We start from the raw sequence: 24,360 nt of genomic DNA on the forward strand, positions 1-24,360 counted from the left end.
CTCTTGGAGTGCTTCAAAATTAAGTATCCTCCCATTAGCCCATACCTGTCCCAGAGTATACAAACCTGCCCGGGCCCACTGTCCATATACCGGTTCTGAGGAGCCCAAGGGAAAACCTGGGGCCCAAAGGCTAGCTGTCTGCAAGTAGTTTCTGACAACCAAAGAAGGTATTTTTCTTAGAGTAGAACACCCACGCATCCCAACCATGTATATACTCCCAAAAATTCACAAATCCTTGATTAACCCTCCAGGGAGACCTATTGTGTCAGGCATAGGTTCTCTTTTGGAACCACTTTCCAAATTTACTGATGTATTTTTAAGACCTCTTGTTCCATCCATCCCCTCATATATTAGAGACTCAGCACACATCATTAACATATTAGAACATCTACAAATTAAAAATAAAGATATCATTCTTGTTACTTTTGATGTGGAGTCTCTCTACACTAATATCCCCCAGGATGAAGCTCTAGATGTGATTAGGAAAGCATTATCAAATAGGTGTGTGTTTAGAAGGATACCCACTGAGTTTATCATGGAACTTATCACTATAGCATTGAAAGAAAACTATTTCTTTTTTGAAGGTACTTTTTACAAACAAATAAAAGGTACCGCCATGGGTGCAATGGTAGCACCTTCATTAGCTAATCTGTTTATGGCATGTTTTGAAGAGAAATTCTTGCAGAATAATAATTTCACAGAGAATGTTATGCTTTGGCGAAGATACATTGATGATATTTTTGTGGTCTGGGCTGGTAGTGAATCACAGTTGATGGATTTTTTCAAATGGCTTAATACAAGAGATAGCAATTTGAAATTTCAGATTAATTTCAGTAGCGAGGAAATTTCATTTTTAGATATTAAAATTCAGTTGGAATCCGGTAGATTCATTACCTCACTATATAGAAAACCTACTGATAAGAACAAATTCCTACATTTTGATAGCTGTCATAGTCATGCCTTAAAGTGTAATCTTCCTTACAGCCAATTTTTAAGAGTAAAAAAATTATGTTCAGAGGATCGTGATTGTAAAGGGCAAATAGGAGAAATGGCTTATAGATTCACGCAAAGAGGCTATCCTGTAAAATATATTGAAAAGGGTATAGCAAGAGCAAAACAGGTCCATAGAAAAGACCTTTTGCAGAATAAGGAAAAGAAACATAATGACCAAAAGGTTATTTGCACTTTATATTATGATTATCTATCCTCTGATATCATTAAAATATTAAGATCTCATTGGCCATTGATCCAGAACATTCCATCTTTTGCAAATAAAGAATTGATGATTGCATACAAAAGAAATAAGAATTTGAAGGATTTTTTGTCACCATCAGCATTACCAGTCCCACTTCATAAGGATAGAGTAAGGGGTCATTACCCATGCTTAAATTGTTCCGTTTGTCCAGTCAATTTGAAAACAAAATGTTTTGAACACCCTGTTACAGGAGAAATATATCAGTTGAAACATTACTCAAATTGTAAGACTTCACAAGTAATATATGCAGCAATTTGCCCATGCGGGCTTATTTACATTGGTAAAACTATAAGAGCATTTAATAAGCGCATCTTAGAACATAAAAGCGCAATAAAGAGAGAGGTATTAGATAAACCTTTAGTGGCACACATGTGTGAATTTAAACATGATTTTAACCAGTTAAGATTTTTAGTTCTCTTAAGAATATATTCAAATTGGAGAGGTGGAGATGTGAACAAATTGCTATTGCAAGCTGAACAACGTTTGATTTATAGATTTAAGACTGTTAAACCTTTTGGGTTGAATCAAGAAACTGATCTCTCAGTGTTTTTATAGTACTACCAGCAGATTGCCATTATGTACTGCTCAATCCAATGTTTGACCAAATCAGCCACCTGGTGGTCAGTATATGTTACTACATGTCTCCAATGCTTGTTCCATATCCTTTGCCTGGAAATGTCACATGACAGTTTTTTTTAAAAATAATTATCTCTGTTTCTTAAAGTTTTAAAGTTTTTTTTTTTGTTTTTTCCATTTTTACTTTTACTTATCTGTTTTTGAGATGTCCATAGTATTTTATATACACTTTGATTTGGATTAGTGGGTTCTTGTTCTAGAATTTTCTTTGACCTTTGAACTCTCAAAGGGGATATTTAAAGGACTAATCAGAGTGTTTGTTATAATGCTGCCAGTCAACATAGCATTGTGAAGTTTGCTGAGTAAGCTTGGGAAGTACTTATGTAAGGTAAGATATAAGATACTCCATATGGAATTTAGATGGTGGTGTTTATTGTTTAAACAGTTTGGCTTGCTTTAAATATGTTTTGTCAGTGCAAATTCTAAGTCAGTTATTTTTTCTAAGCCAGTTGCTTGTTGCTCCATGTCTGTTTTATTGAAGTTTGTGTAATCTGATCAGCTTAGTGCTGTTAGTTTCAATACTTAGAGGGGGTTTAGGATGTTGCCACAGTTATGATTGAAACACATGATTGTATATCTACCTATTCAAGTGTCAGTAAAGAACACTGCATTACATGCCAGTTGTGCTGAGTGGGATTGCTAAATTCTTTTTAATGATAAAATCATTAGGGTTTATGTATGGATATCCACCCATTTAAATAGCAACATAAGGCACTGGATTGCCTGTGAGTTTGGCTGAGCGCCTCTGAATCAGTATTGCTACATCCATTGCAAAGTTTTTTCTAATGGCAGCAGCACAATTTCAATTGATGTTTGTACATTCAAACAACAGCAATGAGTGCTGGATTGCCTGTGAGTTGTAATCAGTTTTTTGTTTTTTTCATGGCCACTGTGGAGTTCTTTTGAATGATATCATCATCAGGATACATGTGATTGTCATAGAACAGTATGATGTTTTTAGGTACTTTGTATCAATTTCTATTGATTTGAGTTGCTATCTATTAGAACATGGAAACCCACTGATTCTCACTTCTTAACAAAGTGAATATTAATTTCAATATTTTTAGATCATTGAATGTGCTTAAAAGACGGCAATTGAGGCCAAGCATTGTGAGATTTTATTTATTTATTTTATTTTGTATTTTTAGGTGGTTGTAGGACTACTTTTAGGGGTTCACTTTGCTTTTTACCCCTATTAGGTAGGTGATATTTAGTATGTATGGTCATTTAGTTATTTTAGTGTTGTATATCTCCACCTATTTGTCCGATGCAGTTCTATTGATATACATTTAGTGTTGATATTATTATATTTTGTGTTGATATCATGTCTTGTATTAAAATTATTATTTTATTGCATGCATATTTAATCTGAATGTTTTTAACTGATATTGATTTGATATTATATTTTATTGTATTATGTTTTTAGATTTGATCTGTTTTTATTTTATATGATGTGATAGTGTTTTTAGATATGTTTTATTATCAAATATACAATGGTGAAGTTTATATTTTACTCATTATGTATTTTTATTTTGTAGTTTTTTTACCCCTGACGCAGCCTGAGGGCGAAACGTGGCCACGTCGGGTAACTTGTAATAAACCACTTCTTCTGTTACCCTCCTGTTCTATTTTTTTGTCTTTTTTGATCTGCTTTTTTTCTTTTGATGTGTAATACCACCAGTACAACATTTTAAAACCATTTTCTACCATAGGTTGAGCAAAAGATGGTTTCAGCAAGAATCTATACCCCTCGACCAAGTTTCCCGCGGGTGGGTGCTCTGTAATGCTACCTCCCATCTTTCATTATAATATAATTGGAGGTTAGTGTAGAATAATAGAGCTAGATATAAATGAGATACACTTCCTTTACCCAATTCCCCACAACCACCACTCCGTAGGACCTTCTCTAATGAGATTTCATTTAGGTCCAGTTCCTCCCTTGCCCGTCTGTGGATAAAGTTTCGTAAGCACCTTTAATAAGAGGTCACTTTCAACCAACCCATATTCCTCTTGGAGTGCTTCAAAATTAAGTATCCTCCCATTAGCCCATACCTGTCCCAGAGTATACAAACCTGCCCGGGCCCACTGTCCATATACCGGTTCTGAGGAGCCCAAGGGAAAACCTGGGGCCCAAAGGCTAGCTGTCTGCAAGTAGTATTTCCGATCTGAAAAGAATTGTTTCTGTATATGGTAACTTAGAGGAGCGACTGCGAGGGTCAAAAATTTACATCAGGCATGGATGCTGTTCAAAAACACCATCCTGGAAGCCCAGGCCAAATATATTCCGCGTATTATGAATTCATTTGGGGTTAATTATCCCCTAGGTTCTGCCTGGTACTGCAGTTCAGCTGTCTAGTACCAGAGAGAACCTCGAGAAGGCTGATTGCAACTGACTCCATCCCTGAACAGAATAGTGCACTTATTGTTTAATCAAACCAAGGGATTATTAACAGATATTAATAAAGAGAAGGAGAGATAGTACAGTTCCAAAGGTTATAAATTTATTTACTTACCAAAGACACCAAAGAATATACAAGTGGCATGTACAATCAATTGGTTGTAGGAATATAATCCCCCAGTTGCAAGCAGGTGCTGTCTGGGTTTTAGTCTTATGTGAAATATTTTATCACTCAAAGGTATTCATGGGAAAGCAATTGGGTTTTTAGCCAATTCTGGGGTGCTGCAGCTGTTTCCCATGGAGAGTGAGTAGCCGTGGCCGCCCCTCTCTAACTTGAAGCAGGAAGTACCCTAACTTTTATAGGTTTACTCAGGATATGGGTAATAAGCCAGTAAGCCCATCTGATTGGATCTATGTTAATGTCATGGTTAGCACTGATTGGCTTATGCTAATGAGTAGCTTCAAATCTTAAACGTTCTCATCTTTAGCTTGCTTAACCACAAACTTTTGCAATTCCCTTGCACCTGGTTCACTAACCACAAACTCTTCCTTTCCCACCATGTTGCTGAACAATGTCACTCTGTCAGTTAGACCTCCACCCTTGTGCTTTCCTGTTGTTCTCTGCAGTGCTCCAACACTGGAGATCAAGTCAGAGTTACACAGGCCTGCAAGCTTTTCTCTCATTTTGGAGCCTGAACTAAAGTCTCAGGCCTGGGCTGTCAAATAATTACACATATTCCCACTTGGAGGTCTTGTAAGACCTTCACAAAATATGGTTAAGGTCAATGCTTGTTGCTAGCGAACTAGTCCTGCACCTAGGTGTTCGCTATCGCCTCAAAATATTGAGCTAACTCTTTGTTGTCATGAGCTCAACAAACATATGATTAGTACTCTGATTGCAGGCTGTCTTAGGTTGCAGGTATCCAGAATCCCTAAGCAGGTTGGAATTCCTGGCCCTTACTTTACCCGTCATGACCATCCAATCATGAGCACTAAGAAGCAGATAGCAACTATGAGAGGCACTAGTAAATGGGATCTTTGTGTTTAGAATTGCCAGTGGTGTAATTACAAATAGGCTGAAGCAGCCATTTGGGTTTGCATCATACAGTAAAATGGTAGCAACAATTTCTATGGTTCAATCCCATATATCTTTATAGTTATGAAACTCCACAGGAAGAGAACCTAGGAAAATTATACTAAGAAAGGTCATTCTATGGTTGAATATGCTAAGATTGGTTATACAATAGCTAAATAATTGTATGCCTGAATGATACCTAAATAGGGGTTTACACATACATTGTAATATCTTGGTCAGTATTAAGGTTTTGATGTTACCCTTGTATAAGCAGTATCAGTTTGAATTCCATAAGCAGGAATAGCAGAAAAAATTTCAAGAAACATTCAAAATCAATGCTAAAATGAAAGTACACTGAAAATTAAATCCAAAAATAAGGGTTCAGTTATGAACATCCATTTGCAATGGAAACTGTGATTAGCAACTTGAATTAGCTAAAAAGGGAATAATAGGAAAATAAAATAAAATTGAACCTCTCCAATATAAACAGAATTAATGCTAAGCTAACAATAAAACAAAATATGAGTCCATAATGTCCATAAACAGCAACTGTGAATCTCAAATTAATTATCTCCTGATTTGCTTGGTTGTATTGTGCTGAAGTTTCTAGTACTAAGATGTCTCCAGTTGTGATTCTCAATCCTGGACTTTACTGAAGACTGTAATATCTCTCAGGTGAACCCAAGATGAATGGTTCTCAAACATGGCTGTAGTAGAGGTCAAAGTTTCAACTTTAAAAAGGGTATACTTTCAAGGGGCTAAGTCTCTTATGTTCAAGGAATTAGGGTTTGCAGAATATCCCCACTTCTGACTTGCGTAATCTGGATGAAGCAAGACAGATGTGTTATTTCTAGTTATAAATGGAACTAGAACACTAGTGATGAAGGAGGAGAGTCAATATGAGAAAAGTAGCAAATTAATGTGCAGGGGATTCAAAGTTAATAGTTATATTGTAGAAAGTCCATGTGAATGATATATCTCCAGAAGTCAGTGTCACTCTTCGGTATTAGGAAGGCGATGTAGGCACACAGTTGCAGTAGAGTGTTCACACATGGCAAATGGAATGCAGGTTGTGGAAAAGATTCCTAAAAATATTTAAAATAGTAGAATATTCAAAAACAAAGCTAAGAGGGCCTAAATCAAGGATATCATTCATATTCATATTGAAGAAAGTGACGTGTACGGGCTTTCTCTTGCGAGAGATCTGTTGTTCCAAATAGTATAAGCAGATTGGCAGACTGGAGTCGAGGATGTAGATCAGGAATTGAATTAGCAGTCTTCACCTGCGTTTGATTACCTTTCCCCAAAGGTTGAGCCCTTAGGTTCTAGTGGCCTGCAGGACTTACAAAATTGATCTGGTGGACAAGTAATGCTACAACAGACAGGGTAGAAAAACAAAAAATAGTTAGAACTGGGATATGGGTCTATACAGTATATAGAGTATGTTTAATGATTACAAACAGAACAGCATCAGCATTTGGAGGGAAGGGTGGGCGAAAAGTTACAATCAGGAAGTCTGATTTGAATGAGGAAATAAGCAAAAATGTACTGAACAGCAAGCAAGCTGGCATTATCGTTTCTACACGGAAAAAACAGCAAAGAAAGATAAGATCTTATATTATATTATGAGAAAAGCAGGGCAGAAATGTAATTTGAATACAAGTCTTTTGTATGAATACAAGCCTTTTGTATGATTGTAAAGAGAACATTAATTTTAAATTCGTATTGCATATAACAGGCACAAATAAAACTATAAGCATCCTCTTAAGCAGTAATGAGAGAGTTTCTGTTTTTTTAGTAGGCAGGACTAAAGTTTCTTTTGTGTAAGGTTAAGAAAAAATGTTTTAAAAGATTGAACATATTGAAAAGCTTATCTCAGCTCTGTAGTTTTAGAAGTAAATTTATTACGGGTAATAAACCCTAACTTCAACAATGATCTCTATCGTACTGTAAAATATATAAACAAAAACATTGAATCACCTAACTCATTTAAATTCTAAACCCTATCTTAAAAAGAAAAGTAAATTAAAAATGTTTCTTTTTCAAAAGCTCCAATGGGACACCATGTAACATATTCAAGCCAGCAATCCCGGAAGTAAAATCTTCATCTTAACTAGGAAATTAAACTTATCAGCAAAGGAAAGAGCATATGTACCATGATTTAAAATTGAAACCCAAGAGTGTCTATGTACTCAATGCCTTGATTGATGTATTTGTTCAATTTAAAAGTTAGCTGAAATAAATTACAAACCAAGGAAAGGCAGAGCTGCCACTGGCACTTCCTGTAAATGAAAGGGAGTGAAAAGTAGCTAGTGACAGTTTGCAATATAAATGTTAAGATTCTATGGTCGCTTCCTGTTCGAAATATAGCTAAAACAGTCCCTGAATACGATTTAAATGTTTAAAACGATTGTAAAATCTTGCATGTAGCCCAAAGTGACAGAAACACTAAGTTAGAAAGAAAGATTTCAATCTACGTCATAGAAAGGACAAAAAGAGGAACTTAGCTATAACTGACCAGACTGGTCCCAAAGCAGAAAAAATTATAAAACACACTTTATTAATTCACAAAAGCAACCAACAAGTTCGGAAATCATACCAATAAACAGTGTCGTAACGAGGGCTGCTGACACCCGGGGCGGGTCGCCGCTGCGCACCCCCCCCCCCCCCCCAGGTGCAGCATGGCGCCCCCCCCTCCGCGGCACATGCCCCCACAGCCAGGAACATCAAAATTGTTACAACTTAAACAAATTACATTACATCTTCTAATAATCATTATGCCAGCATGCATTTCTACCCGGGTACACAGCTTCTACACGTAGTTGCATATTCTGGGCCACAGGCCAAGCCGTACCAAGCCCCTGTGGCCCCCTGTGCTGTTTTCCAAGCACCCAACGTCACTTGGTGTCTCCCGTTGAAGGAGGCACCTACCACATTTACAAAATGACATTCTAGGCCTCCCGGCCGTTGAAGCCAGGAGACAAGCTGTATACACGTTGTTTCCTTATAACAAGGCTGCTCACATACAAGCCTACCATTTGCATCAACTTGATAACTTTCCACACAACTCTTTCTGCAGCAGTAGTTACCCCAAACTTGTAACTGTTATTTATTTATTACATTTGTACCCCGCGCTTTCCCACACAATGCAGGTTCAATGTGGCTTACATAGTAATTCGAAATACAAAGTCTTATAGTGAGAGAAATTTCAAACAGTAATGAAACATGATAAAGTTGAAGCTTGATAATGTATGATTAGGATAAGGGAGGGTAGACAGGATAGGATAGTATAGGCTGGGGGAAATGGGGTAAGGAGGAATATAGTAAAGGAGAGATGGAGAGGAGATGGTTGGGACGAGTATAGGGGGAATGGGGAGGTGGGGTAAGTAAAACCAATGATGAGGTCGGTATCCTAGTCAGAACAGAGCTGAAGTTGATCAGATTAGGTTGGGACATTAGAGTAGGCTTGCTTAAAGAAATGAGCTTTCAGCATTTTTCTAAAGGGCAAGTAGTCATTAATTAATCGGATAGATCTACGTAGAGCATTCCAAAGCTGGCTGCCTGAAAAGGAGAAACTGTATGCATAGTAGGTCTTGTATTTAATTCTTCTACAGTTGGGAAGGTGTAGGTTGAGATAAGTTTGTGAGGAAATAGATCTGTTTCTGGCAGGGAGGTCAATCAAATCAGTCATGTAGCTGGGGGATTCACTGTGTATGATTTTGTGATCAGTATAAGTTACAGTGTATTTTGGCATCCCACTAGATGGTTCAGCTAAGTGAACTACAACCACAATTGAATATCCCAGTGACTGTGACGCACTGAACCGTCACCTGAATTCCATGGGGTTTGCATTTCACCAAAGACCGTACAATAACACATTGAAGTGCATTTTTTTTTTAAAGAACTATGATGTTTGGCTGACTAAGGGGGTCTTTTACTAAGTCACATTAGCTTTCCCAGCCCGCAGTAAATGCAGAGATGATGATTATACTCCTATGGGCGCCTCAACGCTTATCGCCAGCTGATTTCTACCGCAAGCTAAAAAAGCTGCCGTGGCTTAATAAATGACTCTTAAATGTGTCCCTATGGAACCGAGGCTCAGCACTCCGAGGTCTCCCTTTAATCTACCTATTTTTCTGTATGTCTTTGATGGCAACCTAACCTATGAGGTTATTGGAAACTTTGTTACTGGCTATTCTGATTTAATTTCCAACTTTGTTTGTTGTTTTGCTCTTTACCGGTAATTGAAATAACCCATTATTTTAATTACTCAAATTTACTCTTTACCAGTAACTGAAAACCCACTATTGAAACTTCTCTATTGGAATTCCCTAAAGATCCTATTTCAATAGTATCTTTTCTGGCGCCCACTTTTCAGTGCAGTTTATAGCTGCTGTGTACCCATTGCTGGCTGTGTGTAAACATTGTAGTCTAACGCCACAGGCCACGGCAACGACACCTCGTTTGCCGTGGTCCCCCACCCCTTCTGGCTGCGGTCATGCCCTAACGCTATGGCTTGTATCTATTCGCAAGACATGTGGGATCGTATGGCTTTTAATGTACACATGAATGCCTGAAGCATCCCTCCCTTACCTATACCCTGTTATGGCTACTCTATTGCCCTGGCTCCTCTATCGCCCTGACAGCCCAGGTTGTTCGGTCTCACTTCTGCCCTTCTATGCGCCCCCACTGCCTTTCCCTGTGCCCAATGTACATACGAGTGATGAGTGACCGCATATCCAAATCCGCTGCAGCTCATTCTGGATATGGATACCTATAATAGAATATAATGGGAAGCGACATGTTAGCACAGTGCAAGCAACCATTATCACTTTGCTGTGGATGCCTTAATGGGTCCAATGTACCGCTTGTACACACTAGACGGGTCTGATGTAGCGCTTGTATACATTAGGTTGCCATCGGCCCAGTCTTTTGATGGCCTCTATGGACACTCCTAGCGCTGCCACTGCCGTAGCTGCCCCAATCCTAAATGAGTGGGGACTGTACATAGTGTATGAATCAGCAGGCTGGGCTTTGGTCTTTGTTTTAAGTCGGCTTGAAGGTTCAGGACAGGGCATGTCCATTCCGATCCATTTTTGATTTGCGAATAAGTAGGTCAGTTGCCGTGGCTGTAATGGCTGCGTCACGTATTAAGAGGGAAATGCCCTGGTGGGCATGCTTGTACGTAGCCACCAACTCACTGACTCGCAGAGCACCATGCAAAGCTAATGAGAGTGCGCATTTGACTCGACGGCCCTCAAACTCAGTGTCACTTATCTCCTCTAATGATGCGAAGAGACGGCCCATTTCCCTGCCGGTACTGGGTTTTCTTTTACTTGGGTAGGGTACTCCCGGCCTGCCCCATCCTCTCATCAGTCTCGTGACAACAAATGACCTAGATGGATTTTGGACAGCCACCGCTTTGGCGAGAAAACTGATGGCTGTGTACATGATTGAGACCTGGTTTCTGCTAATTCCCTTCATACATGCCGGGGGCCTGGAATATATCAGTACCACCCTGCTCTTCTAAGTGTTGACTATATGTGCGGTTGTGTATCTTGTCCACGAGGTGTCTGTTAATTATCGCAGCATCGGGTCCCGTTTCCGGGTCTGCGCTCTAAAAACGAGAAAGAGCATCCACTATAACCATTCTCCCTGCCTGGTATATGTTTAGCTGTAATCACTGCGGAACTATCTGTCTGCGCACATAACTTGTGGGAAGTGCATGGCGGACAACTACTGCCATATTGTCTGAGGGAATTACAATCGACTTGTTAGATATGCCAGGTCCCCCCACGAAACATATCCTACGTGGTCCATGCTGGAACCCAAGCTTGCTGCGCACCACGCTCCCTGGAAGTAAATCTGCCGCATCTGTAAAGAAAATGCAGGGCTTCCATGAGAGTGGGTGAATCGTGCCAGAATGAAATCACATGGGCCAAGAACCTGCTAAATCTCGCTTGATGTCCTGTGTACGTCTGAGATGAAAATGCGCTTTGTTTGTTCCCGATGTTGCTAAAGCTATTGGGAATCACCCGTATTGCGAAGCCTACTGGACCCAGGAGTTCCTGTACCTGCTTCAGCCTTGCTTTTTTACAGTGCCACCTCGTATTCACCGCTCTGGCAAGCTTATCAATTTTGTCAGCTGGCAGTCTGGAACATCTAGTTCCAATTCAATACCTACAAAATAAGGATTCGCCGTGGGCCTACTGTTTTTTCGACGGCTAATGGGATGTCCAATTTCTGTGCCAAGTGGATAAAGATCTGTAACACGTCCTTCCACTCTTGTGATTCCCGGCCTTTGAACAGGAAGTCCTCCAGATAGAGGACCAGAGACCTAGCGGGGGCTAGTTGCTCCACTACCCCATGCACAAACATGCTAAGCTGTTTGAAGTATGCGCACTAGATATGGCCACACATGGGGACACATTTATCGCAATAAAACCTCTCCTGGAACCTGACACCTAACAAGGGAAAGGGCTGTGGGTGTAAAGGCAAGGGGCAAAAAGCCAAATCTCCGTCAACCTTAGTCCAATGTGCCTAGTTGCCTTGCCGCCGAATTATTTGAATGGCGTTGTCTACCGATGCATATTGTACTGTACATTTACTGATGTTCCTATGTGGCGGGACAAGTTACGACTGGGCCTACCTTTCCCCAGCTCATTCCTTGGTATTATGCCTAGCGGAGACACTGTCATTGCCTTGAATGGCGAGTCTGCAAACAGCCCCGCTATGCAGCCTAGCAATAGTTCTTTGGTAATTTTGCCTGCAGCTATCTGTCGATGCCTGTGAGTCGAGGATGCATTGTTGGGGTATGCATGTGAGTTGAGGATGCATTGTTTGGGGTATGCATGTGAGTCGAGGATGCATTGTTGGGGTAGTGTTGTCACTGTGGTGTTGGCCTTTAATATGGAATCATGCAACCTGATTGGAAACCTGTGGTGATGCACCCGTTCTGTCGGGGTAACGAACTAACCTTGAAGCTTGATGGCTTCCGGCCCCTGTCCTGAGTTAATAGGTTGCTGTCTCCTGTCTCTTAAGCTTGATGGGGGGAGCGCTAGCTCCCTCAGTACCCTGTCCCGTGTTACTAGATTGCTGTTCCCTGTCTCTGGGAAGCCTGCCTTGCCCTGCAGCATGAATGCCCGCGCGGGCATGTCGGGTGCTAGGTGCAATGTCCGCTGCCTCCGTCCTGCCTTTGTCCTGACGGCATTGCATGAAAGGACTACCACTGGTGCTCACCCGATATGAATAGATTGTCTGCACTGCTTTCTTGTAAATTTAATATAGTTTCGCCATGCCCGTCCCCTAAATATCTCATGCGCTTTTAAAATTATATTCCATATCCCAAACCGGGCCCCTTTCCGTGTCCTGAGTATGTGAACAGCCTACGACCAGTCTGTGAAGGACCCGAACATCTTGGGATAAGAATATCTTCTTATCTGTTACGCTATCCCTGCCTACGGTACCCTCCTAATGCAACTCCCACACAAGGAGGGAGGAGAAATCGATCCACCTGTATTGTGAGAACGGTACCCAGGGCCGGTCTTAGGGCGAGGTGACCGAGGCGACCGCATAGGGCGGCGCGCCTTGGGTCGCCCCGCCCGCCGCTCCCACCCCACCGACGATCGATCGCTGCCTTTTCTGTAACAAAAATTGAGAAGCGCCGAGTAGCAGGCAGCGCCTCGAGTCTGCCCTGCTAGTAAAAATCTCCTGCACGTCGTTGGGCCGGCCTTCCCGCATTAAGTCCCGCCCTCCTCTGAGGTAATAGGCTATTACCTCAGAGGAGGGCGGGACTTAATGTGGGAAGGCCGGCCCAACGACGTGCAGGAGATTTTTACTAGCAGGGCAGACGCGAGGTGCTGCCTGCTACTCGGCGCTTCTCAATTTTTTTCTTTAAGTTAGTGGGTGCAGCAGAAGAACAAAGTTGGTAGGGGGACTCAGATGGGAGAAGGGTGTGGGATGGGGGTTCTCAGTTGGGGGAGGAGGTAAGGGGGACTCAGGAGACGGGTGTGGGATGGGGGTTCTCAGTTGGGGGGAGGGGTAAGGAGCACTCAGATGGGAGAAGGGTGTGGGATGGGGGTTCTCAGTTGGGGGGAGGAGGTAAGGGGGACTCAGATGGGAGAAGGGTGTGGGATGGTGGTTCTCAGTTGGGGGAAGGGGGTAAGGGGGACTCAAAATGGAGAAGGGTGTGGGATGGGGGTTCTCAGTAGGGGGAGGGGGTAAGGGGGACTCAGATGGGAGAAGGGTGTGGGATGGGGGTTCTCAGATGGGGGAGGGGGTAAGGGGAACTCAGGTGGGAGAAGGGTGTGGGGTGGGGGTTCTCAGATGGGGGGGTAAGGTGGACTCAGATGGGAGAAGGGTGTGGGATGGGGGTTCTCAGATGGGAGAAGGGGGCTGGAACTGGGGTTTGAGAAGGGGCCATATGGGAAATGGGGGCCATGCATGGGGCTGGTAAGAAAATGGGGCATGCGTGGGTCAGGTGGGAGAATGGTTCTGGGGCTGAAAAGGGGGGGCTCTAATACAAGGCATGTGGATGAAGGGGGCTGGAACTGGGGGCTGAAAAGGAGGGTAGGTGGGATAAGGAGGCTAGTACTGGGACTGGAGGCTGAAAAGGGGCAGGGGCTGAAACTGTGGGTACTGGGGGCTGAAAAGGAGATAGGAAGAAGTGGCTGGGGCTGAAGCTTGGGACTGGTGAGAGAAAAGGGCTGGGGACTGGGGTTGAAACTGGGGGCTGAAAAGGGGACAGGGAGGAGTGGCTGGGGGCTGAAGCTCGGGACTGATGGCAGAAAAGGGCTGGGGCTGAGACGGGGGACTGGTAGGATAGTGGGGCTGGAACTGGGGGCTGAAAAAAAGGGGCAGAGAGAGGGGCAAATCCTGGATGGAAAGGGGAGCGAGAGGGAGGGCAGACCCGGATGGATGTGAGAGGGAGGGCAAATGGTGGATTGAAGGGACAGAGAGAAAGGGCAGACAGTGGATGGAAGAGATAGAAAGGGCAGACAGTGAATGGAAGGGGCAGAGATAGAGGGCAGATGTGCACGGAAGGGGCAGGGAGAGAGGGCAGACATTGGATGGAGGGGACAGCAGAGAGGGCAGACACTGGATGGCAGAGAAAGAACGAAGACAGATGCTGGATGGAAGGAAGACAGTGAAAAGAAGATGAGGAAAGCAGAAACCAGAGACGACAAACTGTAAATAAAATATATATATTTATTATTATTAAGTAGTATTGTAGATGTGTTAATAAATGTTTATAATAGAACATGTAAATAAGGTAATCTTTTTATTGGACTAATTTTAATACATTTTGACAAACTTTCGGAGAACAAAGCCCCCTTCCTCAGGTCAGGATAGGATACTGTAACAGCTCTATACTGTATTGACCTGAGGACGGAGGTTTTGGCCTGTGAAAGCTAAATGTATTAGTCCAATAAAATGGTATTATTTTATTTTCTATATTTGTTTTATTTCTATTTGTTAATTTGTAAAGTGGTGATTGGTATTTGTTAGTTTTTTTTTCAAATTTACATCTGTTGTCTTTATATTTTGCACAGTACTAGGGGACATTTTCTGTTTCTGTGGTGTTGCATTGTATGCAGAGTCTGGCATCTTGGAGGTTGTTTAATTTTTGTCTAAATAGAAAATTTAAATATTACTACTTATTCTATAGTGGATTAGGGTGTATCTGTGTTTGTGAAAAAGACATAGTTTTCAGTTGGCATTGACTGTGCAGGATCGACAGGCCCTGGAGCTGGGGGCCTTGGAGCTCGGAGGGAGGGGTGGCCGGCCCTGGAGCTAGGGTGGGGGCGGAGCTAGGGTGGGGCGGAGTTAGGGCGGGGCTAGGGTGGGGCCCCGTCAAATTGGTCTGCATAGGGCCCCGCACTTGCTAAGACCGGCCCTGACGGTACCTAATGAATCGCTCCTGTGATTAAGTACTCCCACATCCTGACTGGTCCCCAGTGCACCGACCGGTGCCACAACTGCATTCTGTCCTGCCATATTGGGCCTGCCATATTGGGCTCCGTTACCCGTTCTCATCGTCCCGTACTGCATATCTAGTTATGTCATGCGTCTGCGCTGGAAGGAGTGTGGTGCTGTCATTAGACTTACCCCTTGCCAGTACTGGCGGTAGCCCCGCAACTATGGAGGTGGAGTCTGCGGTGCTGCTACCTCCCTTGCAGGCCCCCGCACCGTCTGTGCTTGTGGTGTAGGTCCACTGTGACTTCTAAGGTCTGGGGCTGCAGTACTCCGCGTCTTAGCTGGCGGCGTTTTGGTGGGCCGCTTGGCTGGCCTTGCTGGGTGCATATGTCTCCTTCGCACACTACAATGGCATTACTGCAATGGAGAGACTAAAAGAATAGACAATTTAAAGCAAAATGACCTCATAATAACTGATTGTGGTGACGCCAGCTTCCCCAATCGCTGCGTGCATCCTATGGCTCCTGTGTAAACTGTACCCTCCTTGCTCACAGCTACATATCCGGCTGTGTGCTGTCTGCGCAGTGTGCCCTTCCCTAAATGACCGGCCTAAAGCCCCACGGGCGATGGCCGTTACATTCAAATTTGGCCTGGTAGTCAAAACGGCCGCCATATGCAAAATGGGCCGCTAAAATTAAAATGGCCGGGCTCCTGTAAACCCGGCAGATAAATCAGTAAGACCGGTGGTCCTTATATCAAAATGGCCACCGTTTTCAAATTAGCTGCTTTAGTCCACGTGGCCGCTCTAGTCAAAATGGCCGCTAAGTGCACATGGCCCTCTAGGACTAACACCGTTGTACCACCCCTCCCCCTGTGGACCTGGTCCTAACGGCAGCTGAGAGTAGCATACTGTAACCGATATGTTTGTCCAATGCCCCTAAGTACTGTGTCCCGTTATGCTGGCACCAACGATATGATATCAATTGTTCCGGCCTATGCAGTGTGTCAGACACATGCGTGCGGTATCCAAGATGGCCACTGCGGTTAAATTTGTATTTGGAATGTCCGTTCTAGTGAATTTTAGCGCCATAAAACTGGCCGCCTTTTCCAAATTTTACTGCTAGTCGAAATGGGCGGTGTATTGAAAGTGGCCGCCGTTTCTACAATCGGCACTCATGCAAATGGCCGCCTTATCGAAATTCACCGCTGCCGTACGTGCCTCTGTAGGTTAATGGCCAACTGTATGGGTGGGCAATTACAACGCGTGGCGAAGTGCATGTCCCGCCAATTTGGGACTTCCCCTAAGTGGCCTGTAAGAGAAGACCCTGACTAGCGAGGATCGCAATGTGGACGTTTCTGCAAAAACTCGCATCTCAAATATTGCATGGCAGGCCAATCATACAGACATGGCACCAGTAAGTAACGTTTAGGATGAAGCGTAGTCGACCGAGTAGAAAACACAGCATGGCCGTAGTGCTGCGTGACATGGGCGGCTTATACAACATGGGCGACCTATACCGCACTAAATTTTACCAAATTAGATAACACGGCGTGGCCGACCACAATGGGGCTTGTATAGCTCTGCGTGGCCTTGGCGGCTTATACAGCGTGGGCGACTTATACTGCACTCATTTTTGCCACATTACATCGAAAATCCGGTGTGGCCGGCCATAACGGGGCTTAAGGTCCGTCGCCGTAATGGCATGGACGGCTTATACCGCATTAATTTATCGAATTTGATAACACGGAGTGGCCAGCCACAACAGGGCTCGAAGGTCCATTGCTGTATAGCGCATAACTGTCGGCCAAGTATTATTGGCCGGCCATCACCGCATCTTAACATGTGGTGTGCCGCTGAGGGAGGAGAAGAGCAAAATGACGTACCGTTAAAGGTGTTTTCGTCTCCCTGAGATCATTTGCGTTTCGGTTCAGTGCTGTGCACAAGGTCTTCCGAGTCGTGCCTCAGTGCCATGCTAGGCACTAGGTCTGCCAGATCAACCGAAATGGGCCTAGACATGTGTGCCTGTAGAACAATCAATGGCCGTAACGGGTTTTAAGGTCCGTCGCCGTATTGGCATGGGCGGCTTATAACGCATTAATTTTTCAAATTAGATAACATGGCATGGCAGGCCACAACGGGGCTCGCAGGTCCGTTGCCGTAAACCGCGTAACTGTCGGCCAAGTATTATTGGCCGGCCATCACCGCATCTTAACGTGCGGTGTGCCGCTGAGGCAGGAGAAGAGCAAAAATGACATACCATTAAAGGTGTTTTTGTCTCCCTGAGATCGTTTGCGCCTCGGTTCAGTGCTGTGCACAAGGTCTTCCGAGTCATGCCTCAGTGCCGTGCTATGCACTGTGGATTGTGAGCACTGCGTGGCTGGCCAAAAACGGCAACCGCGCTGTGGCAAACCCATCTGCCATGGGCGGCGTATGTGGGACTGTAGCCTAGTGCAGGTAATCCTGTGAGATAGGCAGCTAACCCGAGATGGCCGGCCATCCTGGAAAAGCTAAACGGGTGTCGGCAGGAGAAAGCTAAAATGCCTTGCAGCCACACAGTTTTAAATGTCTACATACCGTAAAAATTGTTCTCAATTCGCTGGAATATCGTGCTCTGCTGTAAGAGCTTCTTTGGCTGTACTCTGACCGAGCTCTGCCCAGGGCAGACACAAAACATGTGCCTGTAAAAATTTCAGGAGCTGCTGCCCAGCGTTGCTCTTCTCCTGCCTCCAAATTCAAAAGGACTTCCTGTGCAGTTTGAATTCCTCTCTCCTCCTCCCTTGCTCCTCCCTTTCTTTCCTGCCCCTCCCCTTGCTACCCCTTGTTTCCCTCCCACTACTACCTCTGCTCTCTAGCTGGCCCTCCCTCACACTTCTGTCTTCACTGGCCTTCAGCCTGGTTGTGGTCGGCCCCCCTTTAATGGGTGTGCCTGGTTCTTCCTCTCCTGTCTTGGCCCCTGTTCTTTACTGCTCAGCCCTTGACTCTGCCCTTGCTGTCTCAAACCTTTTTCTCTCTTGCCCCCAAACTCAACTCCTCTACCCCTGCATCTCATCACATATGCCCCTCTTTCCTCATCCCTCAGTCCTTTATTCTCCTCTATTTCCCCTGCCTAGATCCAAGCACAAGTTGGTTCGTCTGTCTCTCCCTCTTTTCATGCTGTAGCAGCTGCTCAACTAGAAACCAATCTTCAGGTTGCTCACTGACCAGATACCAGATAAACATGTTGACTTGGTTCTCTCTTCCTGTTATCTCGTGTGGCTCTGTCTCTCTCTTCAGTGGCAAGTTTGAAGCAGTGGTGCACTCAGGCCTCTTGGTCATAAGGACTGAGACATTCAAAGAAGGCATGAAACAGCATAGGCTACATGTGTTTCTCATGTCCTTTAGCTTCTGTGTCTGCTTCTCTTGTTTCAGGCCATCTCCTGTCCTGTAGCAAACAGATAAGATGCTGGCTACAGGTCAGGAAGAACAAATTGAGCCTGATTCAGTGAGCTTGCTCAGTGCTGCTACTGAGATGTGCAGTTCAATTCCATTGAATTGAACCAGAGGAGGAGCGCTGGCCATGCTGCAGTGAGAAGTCCAACTGCTAGATTGGAAAAGAGGAGAGAGGTGCTTTAAAGTTCTACTACTAATCATTTCTGTTGCGCTACTAGACGTATGCAGCGCTATACACATTATAAGCAGGTGCTTTTTCTGTCCCTAGAGGGCTCACAAGTTTTTGTACCTGGGGCAATGGAGTGTTAAGTGACTTGCCCAAGATCACAAGGAGCTGCAGTTGGAATTGAACCCAGCTTGCCAGGATGAAAGCCCACTGCACTAACCATTAGGGTACTCCTGCCACTGAACTTTGCAGAATCATCAGTTTCAGAACTTTGTTTTCAACCACCATCAGTGCAAGTGGAACACTGGCTCATGTTGGTCCTAGGGCTGATTTCTCCGTATTACTGTTAACTATACAGTGTAAAAACTTGATTTTTTTTTTTTTTTAACCTTTTACCAAATGACTTGAATTTTCCCTTTAAAATAGTGAGGTATTAACTCAGTTTGACTAAGCAAACTCTTACGAATATTTGCAAAATAAGTATCTATTATGTAAGAACGTATTTATTAAACTTCTCCATTAGATTTGTCTGCTGGTAGTGTCATTAAAAAAATGAAACTACCCAGAAGAGAACCAGATGATGAAGAAACTTCTGAAATTTCCTTAAAGCCACGGAAACTCTTTGATTCATGTGAGAGGAAATGTAGAAGGCAAACAGGTAAATAGACCTATAGATCTTACCTTTGAAAACAAAAGCTATTAGAATAGCAAGGAAGAGCTTCTATAAAGATATGAGGCAGCTTGTGCAAATTTCAAGTTTACTAAAGTGTGTATGAGGTTTATAAACTTACCTTTCTGTGTTTATTCATTTGGAACAATATTCAAAGGCACCAACTACATATAGCAGTGGCTGGGAGGCAAATGTGGACTCTCAGGTAGAAAGTTGAAATCCAGAACATCCAGGCTGGCATGCTAACAAATGTTCCCTGTTCCACATGCAGGACCCAAGACAGGCAGAGCTCCAGAGTCTGAATAGGTGAATGAAACAATTGTGCAAGGAAGAGGTAGACTTGGGGAAAGCCACTGCTTATCTCTGGGGGTAGATAGTATGGAATCTTGCTAATTTTTGAGATTTTGCCAGGTACAAATATTGGGCTAGGTAGACCTTTAGTCTGACCCAGTGTAGCAATTGTGTTCTTAAGATTTAGATGTGTAGGAAATGGGCAACATTCTGGAGAAGGAGACCCTCTTCCAAAAAGGTGGGCTCCACATTATCTGGGGTAGAACCAGGATGCTGGTATAAAAATGAGGTAGAGCAGCTTTTATACTAGAACCTTGGGAAAACCAGCAAAGGATACTATCAAAATAGGGAACTGAGGATATCCTGATAGGTTGCAATAAAGGCAAAAAAGCTAGGTGCCTTTAAGAGAAGAGCCGACAGATTAAGGATTCCAAATTATCCTTGTCAAACAAGCACGCAATAAATAAATAAAATACTTTGAAATGCCAATACACAAATGCTAGAAGCCTAAAATATATATATATCGCACTAATTGAAGAGGTAGTCATAATAGGCATCTCATAGACCTGGTGGAAGGAGGGTAACCAATGGGACATTTTGATACCAGTGTACAAATTATATTGCAGTGATGGGGTGAATCAAAGTGGATTTGAAATGGCACTATCTTAGAGGGCAGTGGATCAAACAGAAAAATATTCTGCAAGACACAATGTGAATCTCTATGGATAAGTTTCATGAATGAAGGAAGTGACGTCACTGTCCGTAATGGAAGCATAGTCGAGAGGCTCCGCAGGGGCTATTGAAAATTAAAGCAATTCCCGAGACATTGCTAAGCCTGTCGAGGTCAGAACTGTTGGGGGAGAGACCCCAGAGTCATGTCGCCGAAAAAGAGCTTGGAAAGGTTTCGATATTCAGCGGAACAGAGCGAGAAACAGAAGTCAGATCCAGTGGGGCCAGGGTCGAATGTAAAAAAAGATGGCGTTGATTCCCTTTGACTCAGAGGAGGAACATTGTAATGAAGGCTCAGAGGGCGCTGGAGAGAGAACTAAGTCGGATGTGGTGACATCCTCTTCATCTGATTGGTGATCGGCAGTCGCATAGTGAGGGCGGCTGACACCCGGGGCGGGTCGCCGCTGCGCACCCCCCCCCCGGGTGCAGCACGGCGCACCCTCCCCCCCCCCCCCGGAGTGCATTATTACCACTGGCGCTGCGCCCCGCCGAGTGCACGTCGTCGCTGGGAGCTGCGTCGGCTCTGTTGGTTCCCTGCTCTCTCTGCCCCGGAACAGGAAGTAACCTGTTACGGGGCAGAGAGAGCAGGTAACCAGCGGCGCCGACACCCCCCAGCGGCATGCACCCGGGGCGGACCGCCCCACCGCCCCCCCCTTCCTACGCCACTGGTGATCGGTTTCTGGCTTCAGACTGATGACTGTGTTTGCTGCCCTCTGCAGCTACTCTGGAAGGATTTAGTATCTACCTGCATATTGCATTTGCCAGAATACGGTTTGAATGCCAACTGACTCTAGTGGACTCCAAATGAATATGTTTAAACCTTTCTCCACTTGTACATTTCTTTCTTTAGTTTACTTCTCACTTTCCATCCTTACAACCGACAACAACAACTTTATTCCCATTATTCATAATCCATACAGGTTACCATGTAGCTCTTCCACATATAGTGTCAAACATTTATTCCGTGGCAAAAAATTACTATTTCAATAGCATCCCTGCCAAGGATCGTAAGCTTGTTAAAATCTATCCTTCGCATACCTCTTATTCTACCATCCTAATAGGCTATGTTAATGCCAGATCTGTGGTCAATAAAGCTGCAATTATCACAGACTGGATTGTGTCAGATAACCTAGACCACCTGGTCTTTATCACAGAAACCTGGATCCCTAAGCAAACTTGATCCTGTTTTGCTTGATTTATGCCCCTCGGGCTATAAACTTGTCCACTGGCCACAGTCTGGTAGGAGAGGAGGAGGTATTGCCCTAATTTATCGCTCCAACTTCATAATAGAACCCATTGCAGACTCTATTTCGCCACAACTTGAAATCGCTTCTATCAGAATCTTCAATAAAACCTTATCTAGTAATCTGACCTGCATCCTATTATATAGACCGCCTAGCAACTGGAACGAGGCACCGCCTATTTTTGCAGATTTTGTTTCCAGTGCATGTTTGGTCAGCTCTAATATACTTATTCTGGGTGATATTAATCTGCATCTAGAAAACTATATGTCTTCCGACACAAGAGACTGCCTGGGCTTTCTCCAATCCTGGGATTTCTCCTGCTGGAATCACCAAGCAACCCATTCAAAAGGACACACGCTTGACCTCCTCTCCCTAAAATCAGCCGATGACCACACTTTACATATAACCTATGCTAATTGGTCAGCAATCCTTTGGTTGGATCATTTCAATCTGAACTGCTCCATCTCATGGCAGGTGAAAGGCCCATCATCCTCTCGAAATTGAACAACTTATTACACTAGAGGTTATATCGACCCCAAGGAATTTTGGCAGTTAATGTATGAGACAGATTGGCCTGAGCCGGTGGATTTCGTTAACTTCTTTGCAAATTGGGACGCACAATGTAGAAGAATCTTGGATGCCATTGCTCCACTCAGAGCAAAGTCTACAAAGCGGTCTGCTGCTGCACCATGGTTTAATGATGATCTTAAACGACTCAAGACCACATGCAGAAGACTCGAAAGGGCCTGGAGAAAGTGCCAGGACACTCAAAATCTAAATGCATGGAAGACATCTCAGAGAAAGTATAAATATGCTATCAGACAATGCAAGAAACTTTACTATAAATCTAAAATAGGCCCAGATTACAAAGATTTGCAACAACTCTACTCTTTAGTTAACAAACTAACGGATACTACAGCGCTCACATCTGTTAATAAAGGTATTCTGCCTGCTGCAATTTTGGCCAAGTTTTTCAAAGACAAGCTCTTAAAATTAAAGCATTCCCTAGCGCAGAGTAGTTTGTGTGTAAGTGATTTTCTTAGTGCCTTGGAACCGAGTTTAGGCGAACAACTCGTTCTCTCTCTTCGCAGCTCTTACAGTGTATGCTGTCAAACAGAAGGTCCGCAGGCTATCCAGCAAATTTTGTAAATTAGATGCTTGTCCTGTCTACTCAGATGTGCTCCTTGCTGCTTCATAGCTGATTTGATGCTGTATCTTAACTTCATGCTTGGTATTGGCTTGTTCCCTAAAACTTCTAGAAACATCCTACTTACCCCGATTCCCAAAGATGTCAAGAAAAGCAGCCAGGATCTTGCAAACTATTGGCCAATTGCATCTATTCCGCTTTTCGTGAAATTAATGGAGAGCATGGTATACAAACAGCTCAAGGAGTACTTGGACAAATTCAATATATTGCATGAGTCACAATCAGGATTCCGTCCACTCCATAGTACCGAAACCGTGCTTGTCACCCTCCTGACCAACTTTAAAAAGGAAATAGCTGTTGGAAAGAGAATTCTGCTTCTACAATTCGACATGTCTAGTGCTTTTGACATGGTGAGCCAAGACATCCTGCTTCAGCTCCTTGACTACTTTGGTCTCAGTGGAAATGTATTAGCTTGGCTGAAGGGTTTTTTTAACCACCAGAACATACCAAGTTAGCTCTAACTCAAGCGTATCGCCTCGCTGGAAAGCAGACTGTGGTGTGCCTCAGGGCTCACCATTTTCCCCTTCACTCTTGAACATAATGTTGGTTCCTCTGGCCACAGCCCTTTCCAAACTAGGTCTCAACCCATTTATTTATGCGGATGATATCACTATCTCTATTCCTTTTAAAACAGACTTGAGCGAAATAACCAGTGAAATACAGCTTGGGTTGCGTACAATGCTGGACTGGGCCAACACTTTTAAATTCAAATTCAGTGCTGAGAAAACACATTTGCCTCATCCTCTCCACTCCCTATAACAAGTTTACGACCTCCACATTAATCACGCCTGAGCTTGTCTTACCGATCTCTGAGTCTCTAAAAATATTAGGTGTAATTGTAGACAGGCACTTAACTCTGGAGCAGCAAACAATCTCTACCACCAGACATATGTTCTTCTCTCTTTGGAAGCTAAAACGCATAAAGCCATATTTCCCTAGGGAAGTATTTTGAAGTTTAATTCAGTCTTTCGTCCTTTAATCGCCTTGATTACTGTAATGGGATATATGCAGGGTGCAAGGACATGCTTCTGAAAAAATTACAAACTGCCCAGAACACAGTTGCTAGGCTTATTTATGGTAAATCGAGGTTTGAATGCTCAAGACTGCTGCGTGAGAAACTGCATTGGCTCCCTGTCAAGGACCGAATAACATTTAAAATTTGCACACTGGTGCATAAAATTCTCTATGGAGAGGCCCCAGCGTATATGGACACCCTTGTCAGCTTACCACCTTGTAACTCTCACAGATCAGCTCGCTTGTACCTAAATCTGCATTACCCAATCTACAGAGGCCTCAAGTATAAAACCACCTGCGCTTCCACCTTTTCCTACATTAGCACACAAC

General features: G+C 43.7%; 1 protein-coding gene across 1 annotated transcript in view; it reads left to right on the forward strand.

Moving 5' to 3' along the window:
- SYCP2L (synaptonemal complex protein 2 like) overlaps positions 1-24,360 on the forward strand; it is a 331,807-nt gene that overhangs the window by 237,191 nt on the left and 70,256 nt on the right. Inside the window, 1 exon segment of the mRNA XM_030210982.1 lies at positions 19,399-19,533. Within this exon segment, the coding sequence (XP_030066842.1) occupies positions 19,399-19,533 (135 nt within the window).

The sequence above is a fragment of the Microcaecilia unicolor genome, chromosome 1 (genome assembly GCF_901765095.1).
Source record: "Microcaecilia unicolor chromosome 1, aMicUni1.1, whole genome shotgun sequence".
NCBI lineage: Eukaryota > Metazoa > Chordata > Amphibia > Gymnophiona > Siphonopidae > Microcaecilia > Microcaecilia unicolor.